At 37.5% G+C, this 18919-nt stretch overlaps 2 protein-coding genes across 4 annotated transcripts; one reads left to right on the forward strand and one right to left on the reverse strand.

Annotated features, from left to right (window-relative positions):
* The first annotated feature begins 2502 nt into the window (after nt 1-2502).
* LOC136242757 (ATP-binding cassette sub-family F member 3-like) lies at nt 2503-13035 on the forward strand. The gene is given in 17 exon segments (XM_066034217.1): nt 2503-2641; nt 3916-4015; nt 4183-4213; nt 4271-4306; nt 4377-4436; nt 4488-4544; nt 4598-4620; nt 5796-5851; nt 8176-8424; nt 9495-9561; nt 9564-9615; nt 9665-9797; nt 10228-10316; nt 10465-10556; nt 10652-10784; nt 11538-11625; nt 12820-13035. Coding segments are annotated over 13 exon segments (1203 nt in total). The 5' UTR covers nt 2503-2641; nt 3916-4015; nt 4183-4213; nt 4271-4306; nt 4377-4416; the 3' UTR covers nt 12964-13035.
* Nucleotides 13036-13248: 213 nt separating this feature from the next.
* On the reverse strand, nt 13249-18018 carry LOC136242755 (TNF receptor-associated factor 3-like). Of its 3 annotated transcripts, none has more exons than XM_066034216.1 (8): nt 17850-18018; nt 16552-16854; nt 15441-15707; nt 15298-15381; nt 15152-15238; nt 14482-15095; nt 13692-13898; nt 13249-13631 (listed from the first exon to the last, which is right to left on the reverse strand). In XM_066034216.1, exons 2-8 carry the CDS (start codon nt 16738-16740, stop codon nt 13493-13495), a joined length of 1587 nt encoding a protein of 528 aa, XP_065890288.1. In that variant the 5' UTR covers nt 16741-16854; nt 17850-18018; the 3' UTR covers nt 13249-13492. The 3 variants fall into 3 exon arrangements, with proteins under 3 accessions (XP_065890288.1, XP_065890287.1, XP_065890286.1); XM_066034215.1 differs by having other exon boundaries at nt 17070-18018; XM_066034214.1 differs by having other exon boundaries at nt 16552-18018.
* Nucleotides 18019-18919: the final 901 nt, after the last annotated feature.

Raw genomic sequence — 18919 nt, forward strand, 5'->3', positions numbered from 1 at the left:
CAACATCTAACTTCCAGTTGATTTATGAGATCAGTGCCATTTAGTGGAGATCACATGAATTTTGCCATCTGTCCTCTTCCTTTATGGTCTTATAATACAGGAGCGAGCAATCAAATAACATTGTATTGTATTGAAACTATACTTGTGGCTCCTCCAAAAAGTATGTTTTATATTGCATCTGTCGATTGGCTCATGTGCTTTGCTCCTGTATAATGCATGAAGCATTACAAAAGTAAATAACACATGATTATGCAAGGAGTCAAGACATGTACTTTCATGCACAATACAGTCTTATACATGCTTAATTAAAATGTGATCAACACCGAATTCTTATGCCCACATGCCTCTGGCCACACAGCTCTGTGGGACCTATGCTATCAAATTTCATCTTGTAGCTGAGGAATGTTACAATAGTCATGGAGATGTATGGCATAGCCAGTTATGTTGTGACGTATACGTTTGGCTGCAAATCTGTTCTACATTGTAAAAATTGTATATCAGAAACAAATGCTGCCAGTACGACAAATACAGATACATGATTCACATTAGTGCTCATAATTATTATATCTAAGGATTTGTTGTGCAAAATGTGTGATAACTTGGTACGTGTATCCTCCACTATATGTCAGTACATGGGAATAAGACTGTTTAATCTCACGTTTCAGAATATATACCTTAATAATTAAGGATATCTTTCAACTTTATTAGTTGTTTTAATGATTGCTGAAATGTTGAAACAAATCACATAACATAAAAATTAACAAAATTCATCTTATACGGTATAGTATAGCTAACTGTTGTAAAAAATGTTTATTTTGACTTCATATTTGCTAGTAAACCTAAACTTCTTAAAATTAACTTCTATAGCTCTTGAGGTTGGAAGAGATTTCTAAGGTGGTGTTTAGGTGAGTGTTCTATTATGATTTTGGAAAAACATAGGTGATCTCTATTATCGTGGTTCATGATACACGTGTGGTTTTGTGTTATATCTCCATGGTCATCCCAACTCCTTTCAAACCACCACAAAGCATTTCTATGATGGTTAATCTATCCACAAACCAATTTTCAACTTCCGTGAAGCAGTTTACCCTGTAGGTGTGACAGAAGTTTGATCTTTTATATATGAATAATTGGTCATATAACTCCGTGAATGTTCATTGGATTTGCACATAATTTATTACTATTTGGAAGTGTGCCAAATTTCAGCTTGAGTACACATTTGTGTTTTATAGCGATGTTTGCAGTATGCAAGAAGAAGAAACCCCCCTGAAACTTTGATTGCTTGTATCTCATTACTAGCTGGGGGGTTTCCTTAAAATTCAGTATGTAGGCAACTCCTGTGTAAAAAGAGCAATGACGAAACACGATCATGGGATTATAGGCTTTAGTAGGATTAGGGTCTAAGATTAGGACAAGTCTGTTAGGGTTAGGTTAGGGATTGGGTTAGGTTAGGAGTTGAGTTAGGAAATTGGTTTACTTGGTTTAGGGTATGGGTTATAAAACTTTTTTTTTTTAATCATATGATCGAAATTTTTTCCTATGAAGTATGGAGCTATCAGCTTCTTGACACAATACTGGTGCCTTGATAACTATGATATTCATGTATGACTGTTCTATTAGAGTATTGGCTGTTGTATTAGGGTGACTGCTTTATTAGAGTATCAGACACATGGTCGCCATTGCATTACAGTGTATTTTCTTCCTGTTATCATAACCAATAAGGAGGCATGGTAACCATGATCAATTGCTGCAATCTTTAAGAAGCAAAGTCACCATGAGTAAGTGATTAGACCATTAAGAGGTGTGGTCTCCATACTCGATTGTTATTAGTCCATCTAAATTGAGTTGAACTTATCGTGCAGCTAAAGGTATCTACTGGGTAGCGTAAGCGTTTTTTTGCATCTGATGTACTCCTCAAGGCATGTGTTGATGCGGAAAATTAACACCTCAATGATTATTATGGTTTCATTGTACAAAGAAGATGATTACCTATGATTGAAGATGAAATGAAAGGCAAGGCACAGAGGGTAGAACCCCAAAAGGCACAGTGAGTTAAGCGTAGTGTGGCTGTACATTAGGGTTGAGCAATATTTCAATAAATCATCAATCAAATTCCCGCAATGCAATTATTACATGTATCAGGCCCGTACCCGGGGGGGGGTTCGAGGGGATTCGGTCAAAACCCTATTTAAACTGGAAATTTTATTTTTTACTGTAAAAAGATCTATAATCTGTGCTCTAGCATTCATTACACGCCTTCCATGGCTTCTACCAGCTGAACCGCGGGTGGCTTCCAGGTATTAACCATAGCGCTTCGAGGTTATCTGTGTACATAGAAACTACTTTAATGATGAGACAGTGGTTTTTCTTTCTATCGCTAAGGCTTCTATTATTCTACTTACAGTATCTTAATAAAGCTATCCATCGAGCTATAGATATACTAACCCCAGGTACCTGGGGTTAGTATATCTATGATCGAGCCATCCTTGACCATACTGCACTGAGAGCTACTATTAATATTATTTCGATTAATTCCAATCGTAATTTGTTAAATATTTTCTAATAAGAGCCCGGATAGCAATGATGAGCATCAGATTTGATGGACACTGTGACTGATAGACTGTTAACAACTATAACACAAGTAAGCCTGGCTTTTGTTGCATCCAATGATATGAATTCTAAAGTGTCAAGTATGTGAGTCTGTCAGTTGTTTTCATATTAACCTTATTGTGGTTATCATCCATGTTTGGACAATGGTGAAATGTAAGGTTTAGCTTATAGCTGAAATGAATGACCCCGAGCAGTCCTAGAAATGCTGGAGTGTACATGCACTACAACCATATTTTAATCTCTTGTTTGCATTATTGTGCGATGGGCCCATGCTGAGAGGAATTTGTGTCAACACAATGATGTGTGAGAAGTTTATTTAATCAGTGCATGCATTTCTGCATTTAAGCACTTTGAGGCTATTCTCAGGACATTGAATATTAAACCTTTCTCAGCGTCTGGGATCGCCTATAATTTAGAACCCCCCTTTTGAAATTCCTGCGTACGGGCCTGTGTATTTATCGCATAGGCAATATTTGTGCACATGCAATAATGCATATTTAGAGCTGGGCAATATAATTTATATCGGTATTGTTAGTAAACTGTGATAGACATACCGTTTTGATACCACCTGTTGTTGTTGTTGTTTTTTTTAATACTACCACACTGCCTAATACTGCCATACCATCTGGGCATTATGGGCATGTTTCATCCCATATTTAGACAGTAACCAGACATGTGACAATGTTTGTACCGTTTGCTATTTTTCATTACCAACCAGCTCTAATTCAATAATCACATTTAAATAGTACATGCAATAATTGCATGTCACATTTAACTATCGCCCAACCCTACTGCACATTGCTGTATTGCATAGCCTCTAGCTTTGCGGCTGTGATCAGGCAGGTAGGCAGACAAAAATTGAGTTATGTCAACTTTTTGATATTTCTATATATTTAGCCTTGTTTTTTTTCTTTTTTAACAGCAGATTTGATGTTAGAAATGCCTAAAACTTGTGCTTTTCTCATGCAAACTCTATGATGATTTTTGGTGGTAGCTTTTTGAGGATGCCATTTTGTTTTGGGACAATCCCTACAATACAGTACTTCCTCCAGGAGGATTTCCCCGTACTGATTTGTAAAATTACCAGTTTTCACTTGGTGGATGTGAGCATGTATCAGTAACTTGTGTGGTCTGACTAAAGTTGACAATGCTATTCCTTACTCCAAAAATATCCCTGTATAATGCACCCATCCGTGCTTTAGTAGTATACGTACAGTGGAGTGACCTATTTGGCCTTGTCTTTGTGATCATGATGTGGTTGATGATGATAGCACGTCTGTAGTGATGATAGCATTTACATTACAGGTCAATGGAGATGACACTGTTGCTCTGCAGAGTGTAGTGTGACAAAGAGAAAACATCTGCTAGCTAAGGAGAGAACGTTGACAAACAAAACACAATCAAGGTGGGAACTTAAATGGTCACTCAATGCTCTATAGCCTAGCACACTCTATAGCCTAGCACACTCTATTGGTTTGGTTTTTGTACTTTACTTGCTATGTATTTTAAGGATGTAGCAGTTATCCACTCTGTTTATAATGTTTTTCTTGTTTTCCATCTCCTGTATCACAGCGATGCAGCCACATCTGAGCAGCTAACTCAAGTAAGCACCATGTGTTCTCCATTGTGTATTAATGGTATGGTCACAGCTCTACGCTAGACTGGAAGAAATTGATGCTGACAGTGCTCCATTCAGGTACTGTTGTGCCTCTTTTTGTGGTCACCTTTGGCTAAAATTTAGAATTGTGTTCTGCATTGCTTTACAGAGCCTTGGCAATTTTGGCAGGTCTTGCATTCACTCCAATAATGCAGGCCATGGCAACCAGGTACTATACATATAATACTTGTTATTTGAATTGATCTGGTGTGTGTCTTAGGGAGTTCTCTGGAGGATGGAGAATGAAGCTGGCTCTTGCTAGAGCTCTCTTCACCAAGCGAGTTGGCTAGTGATGTTTACTACCACTGAATTTTGTTTGTTACTCTTTAGGCCTGACCTATTATTACTTGATGGTGAGTGGTTTGATGTGTGTGTGTGTGTGTGTGTGTGTGTGTGTGTGTGTGTGTGTGTGTGTGTGTATGTTTGTGTGTGTATAGTGTCACCTTCATCTGTGAGACATGGTACAGCCTCCTAGTAGTGTTGCACCAATATGACATTTTCCCAATATTTCAATAACCAATCTTGGATAATATTTCCTAGCCGATAAACTTAGCCAATCCGATATAATACTGCATGTCTATCCTTCAGTGAATTTTCCCACAAATTTGTTTATAAAGGACAAATTTAGCTTGTTTGTAGTGGTGGTAGTGTTACAACAATAGCTTACTGCACTTTTAAGCAGTAATAACAACATTACAAAGCAGTAAAATTCTACTCTATACATAGTTTGGCGGACATAAGTATGTATAATACATATATCTGTATCTGCTGCTTTTTCTATCATGGTGCCAATCCAATACTGATATGCAAAAATACAGCCGATATATGGTTTTTCTGACAACCGATCCGATTATCGGTGCAACACTAGTTGAGTCCTGCCTCAGGAGGATTTGCCTGCACCGACTCATAGCACCTGAGTCACACTACACTACACACACACACGCACGCATGCACGCACGCACGCACACACACACACACACTCATGCACACACACGCACACACAAGCAAAAGGCCTTTAGCTGCTGCGACGTGGTCATGCCTACCCAGTGCACCAGTGCTGGGACACCTGTGTGCTTGTGTAGTGTATGTGTGTGCGTGCGAGCGTGTGCTTGGTATGGTTTTTATGTTCGTGCACGCCTGTGTTGGAACCTCAAAGTTATGTTCTGATGGTATTGTATACTAAGGAATTTCCTATTAGACAGGGTAAATTTGTAATGATAATCTATTTGGTTTCACTTCCTTGTGGCCTATTATGTTGTTTCTGTTTCAATGTTTTCCTGGTTACGTTTTCCTCTTTCCTTCAATGTGTAGTTTCTATTCTTATGTGGGAGCCCTTGCAATATTGTTGTACTTGTATTACAGCACTCCTGTATAGTTGTACCTTTTTGATCACTTTTGAAATCTTATACTGATAATCCTTTTAATTTGCCAAGAAGCACTGCAATATGTTTCTAAAAATTGTAGTTTACTGTTACTGTAAAAGCAAGCGTTTTACTCTTGGTAAATGTACTGTACCTGTTGTGTGTAGAGCCTACAAACATGTTGGATATGAAGGCTATTGTCTGGCTGGAGAATTATTTACAGGTATTGTAAGTATGTTTGCAACTTTAGTGAGTTTGTGTTTGCTTGAATTGAGGTACTATATTTTTGTCGATAACACCCTTATTTAGTGCCACAGTGCGGTACTATTTATGGATGTGTTGTTGGGACTACCGCTACCTTGTCATGAAGCATTTCCTACTCTTGTACACTGTACAACAGACACACACCCTTGCTGCTGCATTGTTATTACACAGTCTTTCTTTCACCCAACTCATCATAATATGATTGGGGCGAGCCTGAGCGAGCCCCACACTAGCGAGTCGCCCACGTAACTTTCGTCTCAGCGACCATGCCCAAAAAACTACAGAAGAAATCGGAAAGAGACCCTGAAATAAACGGACTTACCGTGAAATAAACGGCGTAAATCACAGCACTTCCATATATGTTCGTCTCATCGGGAGAAATATACGATGTAGATTACAGCACTTCCATATATGTTCGTCTCATCGACCATGCCACGGAGAAATATATGACGTAGATTACAGCACTTCCATATATGTTCGTCTCATCGGCCATGTCACCGAGAAATATACGACGTAGATTACAGCACTTCCATATATGTTCGTCTCATCGACCATGTCACGGAGAAATATACGAAGTAGATTACAGCACTTCCATATATGTTCGTCTCATCGACCATGTCACGGAGAAATATACGACGTAGATTACAGCGTATGAAACACGTGTATCAGCGCGTGAATATGAAAATCACCTAAGGTTGGCTAAATGAATGCAGAAGAACGGCTTAGAAGAAGGAGACAGCTGTACAGATTGAGAAGGGACCGAGAAACACCAGAAGAAGCTGAAGAAAGACGAAGGAGAAACACAGAATACTCCAGAACAAGATATGCTCGGCAAAGGGACACAATCTTGCAGCAGAATTAGTATGTAAAATAATGAATCAGTCACACAACAATAACATTGATTTATCTACATAATAATTTTGTTTGCTTGCTTATGCTTTACGTTGTGTTATCAGATTTGTATATGACCACTATTGCTGCTATGCATACTCCCATTAAATATGTTCAGGCTCGCCCCACGATGCTGTTTGCATCTGTCTAATTAATTATTTTATTCTGTTTATGTTGCATGGTAAATTTACTAGCAAATATCTTGAATTTTGGTCAACTGGTGTCTAATTGTGAGAAAAATAAGATTGAGATGAATGTAAATGGTGTGATAACTCCAGAAAACATGTGTTCACAAAAGTGAGGTGTGATACTATATTGAAGGGTGTGGTATTGACAAAGCTTCCAGTAGTATTGCACTGTAGTAGTACAGCATGATTCAAGTATTTGTTGTACCAAGGATAAATAATGGTAACCTGTTGTTTATTTACTCTGTTGTTGTTATCTGCCCGTGGTTTGTACTTTGTACACAACTATTGTTCTGGTCTTAGATCTGCTGACATTATAAAATTAACAGTAATTGCTCTTAATTAACAATAGATATTATTCTTAATGGATGTACTTAGCTGTAATATTTTTAAAGCAAACATAACACATAAATAACATTTGGTTACTGTGGTTATGTAGGGTATTCCCTGCTTGTTTATAAACTACCCTTGTCAACATTACTACTTATTTGGAAGTCCAAAAGTGAGTTTGTTTTGATAAGTATTGCTGTTATGGCAACAAAAAAAACAAACATGCAGTTAACAGTTGCTTACATTATTTGCATATTACCACTGGTTGAGATAGTTGGAAAGGGGGACATGGACAAAATACACTTTTACATTTATACAATGGTTAATTTTCATATCTGTACAGTAGCCTTCACTTCCTGACCCAGATGTCATCTTTGCAAAGTACTTATCCATTTATGAAGGCATGTTTGGAGGATAGGCCAGCACAATACAGACTGTACACAAGCTGTAGAAATCTTATGCAAAATCAATAGTCAGGTGGCATGCCCCAACAGACCTATTTTGAAAATTTCCAAGTCCACGTCAATGTCTGACTACATCTGCCTTTTCCAACTACCTGGGATTGGGATTTGTAAAGACACTGGGGGGGGATACTTGACGACATATTTTTTAGGGCTACCATTTATGAGGCTTTGATTGCCTAGCATGGTGATCTGTACTCTCCTGGACTGACTTGATGAACAGGCTATGCTGTATGCTGTATATGTAGAAATTTTTTAATAAAGTATATACATATTTATTGCAATCCATGAAATCCTTCAAAAGCTTCATATTTGCTTAAAAACTAATACACTTTTGTTTGTTGTGATTAGACAACCTTTGCATCTTAATCTCAAGGGTTTGCGTGCATGTTCCTGATTATGTCGTGTATTATTAGGAATGGTCAACCACTCTATTGCTAGTATCACACGACAGTACATTTCTGGACACAGTGACTACCGACATCATCCACATGCACTCTGAATGATTGGATTGTTGCCGTGGAATTATGCAGTATGTCACAACTGTACCACAAAATCTCTGTGCCATCTTGTTACTATAGCAATTCATTCAAACAGGACATGAGAGACTGACATGTCAACAGAAGGAATATGAAGCTCCAATGCAGTATAGACAACATCTACAGGTTAAATTAGTATTGTGTGACCAGTTGTGCTAAACTAGTCATCACTCTTTAAGTTTAGCTGATTGCAAATATTTTGTTACTATTCAGTATTCCAATTGATGCTCACTAAAAGTAATGCTTGAGATTGAAAATAAGCTGAAGTTGGCAAGTACTGTAGTTCACCGCATACTTTTTGTCCTGTTCATTGCGGTGTAGTCATCACAATTATTCACAAATTACATGCCAGGGTGGATGCCATATCAGACTAATCACCTGCTAATCACTGAATATGGCAAAAATAACCAGTAATCAGCTTCTACTGATTGTGGTGTAGCAGCTAGCACAAGGTAGCTGCCCTAGTGAAAAGACACTGAACTTGAAAGAGCATGAATTTACTATCGCAACAAATTGAGGTACTCTAATAGAGCAGTCTCAGTAGAAACAGATCATTCATTTTAGCTACATGTTGCATATACGACTGCTCTCTTCTACTCGAGCAATATGTGATTACTCTATTAGAATATCTCTGAGCAAAAAAATTCTAAAATCCTTTGGTATTTTATTAATGCTTCGATTTTGAGAAGCATTGGTTGCACTTTCATGGAATTAGTATTCCTGTGCTGGAAACTGAAAGCTTTATAACTAGTGGTGGTGGTGGGAGGGGGGAGGGGGGGTAAGATATCTGGTATACTTGTAGCCTAACACATTCTGTACTTTCCTATTATTTATTGCCCATGTACTGCCTTCCTGTTGTATGCTGCAATTGGTGCAAATTCATTGTTTGCTATTATGTTCGAGTGTACAATGAATTATTAAGATCTCCATTAATGATGAAGCAACAACAATCATACAGTGCTAAAATCTGTGGTATGATGTGATAGTGTGGAAGATGATAGTGCATAGTTGTAAAACAATGCCATAAAAAATATCTGAACTATTAGTGGGTGCTAAAAAGGGACTTTTCCCATCATGCCTATGATATGAAGCATGACAGCCCTACCTTGTATCCCCATATATGTATGTCATATCAGAGATACATGTCAACGATATGTCCAACTTCCTGCAGTCATTTGTGACTTGTTCTTCCATAGGATTACATCAATTGGTGGAGATACAATGCTAACAGAGCACCACAGGCACAGAGCAAACTTAAGATACTTGAAAACTGCCCGAATTAAAACCAGTAATTGCTGAACCAGAAGTGAAGTTCAAGTAGGTCTTACTGTCGGTAAGCCATTTTGTTAGTTTAATTCCATGTCAGGTTTCTTGTGGTGGACAAGTTTTCTGGAGCAGCTATAAAGTTGTCTGAGATCACATTCAGTTATGGACCATCACAGCAGGCAGTGTTCTCTGATGTTACCATATCGGCTCAATGTGATTCTTGTATAGCTGTGGTGAGTATTTTAGAATAGTGTTTATTTATTATCATGAAATGCTCTGTCCGACTCATCAGTACAAACTTTAATTTCTGAAGCTGTAAAACTGCTAAAAATCCACTCATTGACAAATTCGAAGACGTCTCAGTGATTTCTGAACACATCAGGCTAGTCCACATCCAGGGCAGTTCCAGAGGCCATGAACCACTCTCACACCTCACAAATACATTGAATATAGATTTGGTCAATTTATAGCGCACCACAGGCTATTAACATAATGAGTCTTGTCTTAGTAATTGAAATTTGGATTATAGTGTCTATACTATCAAAAACTGCCACACAATAAGCTTTCAACTTTGGTATCTACATACAAAAATGCACAAGCAGTGTGGTGTGGTGTATTTATTGAATAGTTTGTACCAATAATAAGTCATAATGTTTAATACAGGTTGGTGAAAATGGCACAGGCAAGACAACATTACTAAAACTTTTACTAGAGGAGCTCAGTCCTCAGGAAGGCTTCAGACATGTCCATCGGTAAGGAGTTGATGTCATTTCTAGGAACTTGTGTAATTGTAATTCTATTTATAAGTATAATTTACCATTGTAAATGAATAATTCTGTCTCAAATTATTCTTGCAGGAATATGAAATAATACCATGTGTCTGTAATTTGCTTTACCTAGTAATCTTCGGATTGGATACTTTTCACAACATCATGTTGACCAACTAGTAATGGACATCACCCCACTGGAATTGATCCAGTCAAAATTCCCTGGTCAGTCACAAGCTAATTGAGGAGTCACTCGAGATGGCCTCCCGTTCTCAAGTGACTGATAGACTGTCACTGCTTACTGACTTACCCCTCTTCAGGTCACCCAGTAGAACATTACAGACATCAGTTGGGCAGTTATGGAGTGACTGGTGAATTGGCACTACGACCAGTAGCTTCACTTTCTGGAGGCCAGAAGAGTAGACTGGCATTTGCTTTAATGACAGCAAAAAGGTTTGTATATGTGACCTGGCAAAATCAGGCTTCCACACACATCCAATTCTTTGACTTTAACTGCTTGTAACTTGACCACTTGGTAATAGGCTTGAGCCAATTATGCTTTGAAAATAGCCTATTATGCTTTTGAGTAGTGCTCAAACATCCAGCCTATTATGCTCAAAAATTATGCTTTCAAAATCAAAATTATGCTCTAGAGTTGGCTGAATTGTTAGAGTAAATCAGCCTTTCCTGACTTGTATTATAGAGTAAGTGACTGCTCTATTAGAGTATCTCGATCTTATTTCCACGAAGTGTAAATAATCAGCTAAGAAATAATAAAAATGATAATATTGCACAATTTTTTGATATGAAATTTGGTATTAAGATGTAATGTGTTCGTGTTTTTCCGTATTCTTGGCGCATCGGCCCATGTAATTAACAATCTTGAAAGTCATCCAATTATGCTGGCATAATGCTTGTTGCTTTTGTTAGCCTATTATGCTCAAAATTATGCCGGCATAATTGGTGCAAGCCTACTCAGTAAGCTAATGACCTACAGTGCTCACACAATTCAAAAAATAACAGGTCAAAAATTTGAAAGTGAAAGCTTGCTGTTACACCAAGTTACTGTATGGCAGTCATTTCAAGTCACAAATCTGGATGTGTGTGGAAGCCTGATCCGGTGGAGTTCACAGATCATGTAAATGTCATGTAACATGTGCATGAGTTCATTGAGTATAGTATATGTGATTTATTTTTTTTCTTCAGCCCCAACTTCCTCATTCTTGATGAACCAACTAACCATCTGGATGTGGAGACAATTGAGGCATTAGGGAAAGCTTTAACACAATTCAATGTTAGTCACGTAGCTCAGGAATAGTGGTAGATGAACACTTGATAATGTAATTATACTTGATGAGGAAACACTAAAATTATGCAATTTATGAAGTTGCTGGTGATCTCACATGTAAAAAAACCTTGCTGCTATAGCTGAACACAATGTCATTGTGAAGGGTTAAGTTTGTGGTTAAAACTTTTGGTTATAGAAAGTAGAATCTGTCATCCATAGGCTTGAATACCTTCAAATTTAGTCCTTTTTTATTTATATAATTATTATCCCAAATATTCCTACTAAAGGGCTTGCATAACTACAAGCATTTTTTAGCAGATGAAATTAAAACTGCTAGCAAGCAAACAACTATAGCTTTAAAAGATACTCTAATGGAACTGTCATCGTATCACTGGGTTGGTGGTCATGACTGCTTTATTAGAGTATCCTGATCTTTTCCAGTTTTATGCTAGCAGTGTTTATTTCTATAACAGTGCAAATAGTAATCATTCCTGAAGATTATCTGATTATTCCAGATTCTTTCTACTGATTATTCCCAACATAAATGTTCAATAGTATGTAATACAGTATAGAACAAACTCTCCTTGTTGAGTATTGAAATTTGCGTTGGTGAGATCAAAGCAAAAAGAGTGCTCTATTTTCCGTAACACATTCAAGTGTGCTATATTGTCCATTTGCTTCACAATAAAGTACAGTTACAGAAAATAAAGAATAGTTATGCATTGATTGGAAAATAAATAAGAAAAACAAGATCATGTGTGTAACATTTCTAATCGACAAAAGTAGCCAAAATAATATTATTTGCTTGTATTACTACCACAACTGTACTACATACACACACATGTTGCTGTCAGATGTTCAGTACTGGTCATTGTAAAGTGTTAATAATAATAGACACTTACCGATTGTCTGATGGCCGAAAACGGACATGATTCGAATTCATGAAACAAACACTCCAAGCAAAATGACAAGAAAGCACATTAAACCAGTTAAAGCACTGCTACACTTGTACAATATGAAAATAAAAGCACTTGGGCATGGTCTCAAGCCTAATATAGCACTCGGCTTTGCCTCGTGCTATATTAGTCTCTTGCCCATGCCCTCGTGTTTTTATTTCCATATTGTATGCGCAGCAGTGCTTTAACCTATAGTATATAATTTTCTGTTCTGGTTTATATGCATTATTCTACCAATGTACAGGGTGGTGTGATACTGGTCTCACATGACAAGCAGTTAATACGGAATATTTGTAATGAAGTGTGGATGTGTAAGGATCAGAAAGTGACCATCCTTGAAGGAATCTCCCAGTACAGGACACAATTGGAGAAAGAGATATCTCAATAATGAAATGTATTATTATGTAAATAATAATTGTTTATAGAATTCAATTCTATTACAACTGTTTTTGCAGTTGTGCACATATTCCAAGAATGAATCATATTATGTAACAATTGAAATGAAGCATATGTTAAAAACTGAGAAGTTTAATAACTTCTCAGTCATCCATTTATCAATTATGTTTCAAAGTAGAATCTACCAATTAACTTTTTAGCACCTGAAATTATATGAAGGTTGACCTAAGTTTATTGTCATTTATCTGGCTATTCACCCCGTGCAGTTATTATGATATGAATGTATAACAAAATTATAACAATTGCTTTGCATTTATCATTTAAACACAATTGTTAAAAATCATTTAATGAGCTGTATAACAGCAAATAATAGTTAATAGTCAACTTGAAAAACAAGCAAGTCCATTTACTTATATTACATTTCTTTCTGAAACAAATAATAACTTGATGCAAGTCACGTGCAACTGTCCATAACATGTACAGGAGGTTCCTGTACATATTATGAACCGTATCAACCATTATCACATCATAGGGCTGCCATACAGATCAGAACAATCAACTACCACCTTCACAAATATGCAATCTTCTTTGATGTAGCCTCCATGTAAAAAATCTTCAATCCTAATAAAGCGAGGACAGCCGGATGCAATGTTCATCTCTCTGTGAAGTGCACAAACTTATAACATGCAGCCATTTTAAGCAAGTGTGTGTGTGATGTACCTGTTCATGGGACGCTGAAAACTTGATGAGCGGACATCAGGACGAAATGTATCTGAAGCATGTCTTCCTCCAGATTGGTTCATTAATGTCATGGTTACACGCTGACGAAATGGCCACCTCAATAATGCATCATACAAACCCCTCATGACGACAAAAAAGAGACTAAAATGTGTTCCTTTTCCCATGCCATCGCCATTAAGATAACACCTATGAGATAATATGGAAAGTATCACATTAAAAAAAAAATTATTTAAATATTATGTATGCATTGAGCTGGGTCCTCAAAAAAAATTAATAACTCATGGATACATTACACACAACCTTGAAATTTGGCTCATTTGTAGTACTGCTTGACTCGCTAAAAATATTGTTCAAATGTCTGACATAATATTTACAACCAATCAAAACTTTCACCATACATTTCCTATGGTGAAACCATAAGTGTCCATTGCAGCCCTTTCCTGAACTTGTAATGGAGCCAAATCGTACATGTCTGTTGTTGACAGCTTTGCTGTCACCACTAATCATCTGGTTGGTTGAAATGTGAAAAAAAATCCTATTTTAATTTTTAGGGATCCAACTCAATTTGTACATACTAGCTGGTCTGGGCATGGTGTACATATATAATTATTTTGAATTTGTCAGAGATAATGTATGCTTACCAAAACTGACTCACAGACAAAGTGGGTGTTTACTGGCTATTGACTTAAGCTATTATATAACTGTTGCAAATCACTGACAGTTTGCATGTGAGAGAACAAAATTTGCCCTCTCTCTTATTAGTTATTACCTGGCACACATCTTGTAACCTCTTGGATCTGAATAAAATGGAGCACTGAATAAGGAGACTGTCATTCCCTTGACAGCCTCATCCATTCTCCTACTAACTTCATCAATCTTCCACACCAAAATCCCATTATGAGTGGCTTGTTCAAGCAATTGTATTCTCAACTCTTGATCAACACTACTGGACATCAACTTCTCAACAGCTCTGTTCAGTTCTTCATGTTTGTTGATCAACTCTGGAACTCTGTGCATCAACTGTGCACTATTTTCTGAAGAAGACAACATGGCTACCTCTGTCCCTCTGACAGGGACAGCTGGTGGCATTGAATGGGCACCGCTATTTAGGGTTTTTTCAAGAGAATTTATTTTTCCAATATACTGGCTTTGAAATTTACTCATTCTTTCCTCAAGCTGTGCCAATCGTTGCGCATTTTCGTCATGTTCTTTTTCAATAGTAGTGATGCGTATGCTAAGGTTGGAGAGCTGGTCCTCAAGCAGTTGAACTGTACTGGTCATCTGAGTATTCTGTTGAGTGTTGTCATAAACTCTCTTGACCACTAGTTGCTGGTGATATACATTCTTATCTTGAAGATGTTTACCCAGTACTTGCCTTGAACCCTATAACAGTAGTTGTTTAACAAGATGTTTACATGGTACATCAATACTGTAATCACTTTGAAACTGCAGCCCAATAGCATGAATGGACAGTCAACTTCACTGAATGGGCAATCACCATCTTCAGGGGACAAGTGTTTATTTAACTAAAGGTGCAAACAGATGATGTACTGAAACATGCATCTACTTGCTATGTACCAGATACCTCTTTTCGTTTCATCAAACGGTTGGGATTACAATTGTTCGGACATGCCATTTCTATAGCGGGACAATCTTTTTGTAGGTGTGACTGAAAACCATAATCAATTAAATAAATACACACACACACACACACACAAGATTTCATACTTTCTCATGCGATACAGGAATGGATTCACCACAGTGCCTACACATCATCGTTCTCATTGGACACTCCATTTCAGCATGTTTCTTCAGTTTGGTCCACATCATATAACTACCACAATCTGGACACTGCTCATCACGATAGTCACAGGCAATATAGTGGATGTCTTCATTGCTCAATGTACCAGTCCATGGACAGCCATTATTCTTGGCATACCGACACCTCACCTCTAGCTTCTGTATCTCTCTCTTGCATGCATTATCAGGGAACATCTGCAATGGATGAATTTCATAACAAAAGTTGCCCCTAGCAACCTGAATTTTAAGGGATAAATGTCTATAGTAAAACATCCAAATTTTAAAAGGATAGCATATATTGGTCATGAGATAGTATTTTAAAGTTTGCTGTTTTTCCATACATTGTCTATGAGAGGGGGCAACAGTTGCCCCTTCTGGGCAATCATATAAATAATGTGTGGGAAAACAACAAATTCATTTCTCAATTTAACATTGTGTGAATCTCACAATTAACTTCTCCAAATTTTAAAATCATAGAGTATATAGATCATGAGATATGACATTTTGAAATTTGTGGTTTTCCCATACGTTATCCATGTAATTGCCCAGAAGGGGAAACTGTTACCCCCTCCCATAGATAATGTATGGGAAAACTGCAAACTGCAAAATGTCATATCTCATGACCTATATATGCTACCTTCCAAAAATTGGAGATGTTGCTTTTGACATTCACACCTACAAAATAATATAAAATTCAGGTTGCTAGGGGCAACGGTTTAAAATTCCTTATTATGAACTTCATCTATTAACACCTGACTAAAAAATAAATAATATTATGAAGTCTTGGTTATACCTGATCAACACAATGTGATAATCAGGAGTAGGATGCCTTGTTATTACCATGACCCACAGAGGCTGGCATCCTACAATGGTGGGATTAACTGTTTTCAAGACAAAAACATTAAAGTTTGTTGTTTTAGCTTTATAAAAACTGCAAACAGTACGTTTCTGAGGTACTGCAAAACACATCTACGTCTCAGAAACGCATGAGTTGTTTTTACAGTTTACATATTCAAATATGCCATCTTGTACTTTCTACCTGTGATATCTTCTCTGCATCAATTGGACACTGTATCATTTCCCCACTGCTCATGGCTTCTTTAAGGCAGTCATTACAAAATATATGCCCACAATCAGTTTGCATAGGCGACTTCACGACCAGCTTACAGATCCCACATATGTGTCGGGGCTCCAGTGAGTGAACAAAATCGGCTTTGATTCCTGGCATGTCTTTTCCTTGCTTGTCTTGTCGTCACTCCAGACCAGTCCTGTCCACTGGAGCCCCGCCCACAATTTAAAATCAATAACTTTATATAGAGCTATTCTTGAAACTTCAAATTATCTAAAAGAAAAAAAGAGCAACGACATGTAATAAAAAAATAACTTAACTTGGTCCCTATTATTAATGTTGTTGTCACCAATACATTAGTACCATCGTTACTACTAATAAATAGCTCACACCACGACAGCTATAGCTACTACAAAAACTGCACGAGAAGAACAATCGGCTAATTGAAAAAATGCTGACAAGGATTGCGTAGGCTTTGCGCAACCGACCTGATGGTGCAACATTCATTCGATTAACTAAATACCGAAACATCTAGACTTCACAGGTTTGAACAAGAACGGAGATATCAGGATCTAAAAACTATATTTTGAATTTAAACTTACCAGTCCACGATTGGCTGAATATTGTTGCAAATAATTATGTTAACACATTATTACGTAATACTACCTTCAGTACCAGCGCAAAGTTCCGCGTAGATGTAGCTACAACTTGAAGAATGTCAAGTGGATTTCATAGTACCATGGACAGATTTAACATGTCAAACTATGATCTGTCGGTCATTGGTCGTCGGGACTGCAGATGAATTAATTAACGCTGTTTTGATACGGCATGACAGATAGGAAGCTACTCTAGCTGCCAAGTGGACTCGAACACACATAGCCCTGCAGAAAATCTCAGTGAGTAGAAGTGAAGAGAATGAACCGCGCGCGAGGCTGCAAATCATCTTCCTTGATAGAATTACGGGTATAGACTAGCTCTTAAAATGCTGCCCTGAGGCGGAGTCAGAATCTTGACATCGAACTATCATCAGTTGAATCAAGAGTACATAATATATATATTTATTATATATATATTATGTACTCTTGGTTGAATGTACAGATTGAAACATCCAGATTCCTTCATTATTCTTGCATGCTTGCCTTGGCACTAACCGGCATTGAATCAGCAAGGACGGCAACTCAAAACTCCTTTCCAGCAATAGCTGCATGCATGCGTGCATGTGGCAGCGTGACAAATCGTCAACATGCATGCATCTATGTCGTGCTCACCTATATCAAATATCAAGGCATAACTGTACGGAGTCTGTGTATGCAGTTTACTCTGCCTTAATTGTAATCAACCATCTGTTGGCGTTTAACTCTTGCGCCATTTCCTTATGGCGAACAGCTAATACACTGAAAATGTTCATCAAACCCGCGTGCATGCAGTCTAGTTAGCTAACATTGCACTTACAGTGTTTATAGCTATACGTGCATGCCGGCATATACGACATGCGTGCAGTATAATGCATGCATGCATGCAGTATATAATGATGCAGTCACATGCACGTATATTATTATTATTATTAGTGCTTTACAGTGACCAGCACTGAAGCTCTTACAGCAACATGTGCTGCAGCCTTAGGATTACCTAACCTAATTTCAAGGACTTAGACTTAGTGACTTATAGCTGAAAAGGTGTAACAGAAAAGGGGCCAAAGTAAGTATAAACTTCAGTTTGATCATTCAGATATAGTGGTACCTTGAGCTATTATAGGGCATATACCACATATCATCAGCAGTGCTATTGTATCACCCACCATAAAAATTTAAGCATATATAGTATGAACATACTCTTGCTAAGTAATCACTATAACTGATTCACTTATATATATCAAAGTTTCACCCCATGCACATACCCCCATGTGGGCAAATGAGGGGCATAACAAGGGGACTAGACAAAAATTTAGGTCGCAGATGTGGGGGTTAGGCAATTAATGTTAGAAACAAAGGTTGGGATATTCTAATGGAGAAAGCTAGGAAGGGATTTGTCCCAGTACATATGGGGGAATTAGAGTATTTGGTCAAATACCCCACATGCATGCATGGGAGTATATAGGTGGGGCAAAACAATATAATAGCTATACTATATATGTGGCTTGATATATATACTCCACATAGTCTCTGAGAGTATACAGTAATAATTGTACTATACCAATCATTATGATATTGCATGTATATTACCTAGCTACTTAGGAAGTGACATGATCCCATGCATGCACAAGAAATCAACATCTTCAAAGTAACTAACTGCTGTTACATTTTGCATGGACTAACTGTCACATGGCTCGAATAGAGCA

The sequence above is a fragment of the Dysidea avara genome, chromosome 13 (genome assembly GCF_963678975.1).
Source record: "Dysidea avara chromosome 13, odDysAvar1.4, whole genome shotgun sequence".
Classification (NCBI taxonomy): Eukaryota; Metazoa; Porifera; class Demospongiae; order Dictyoceratida; family Dysideidae; genus Dysidea; species Dysidea avara.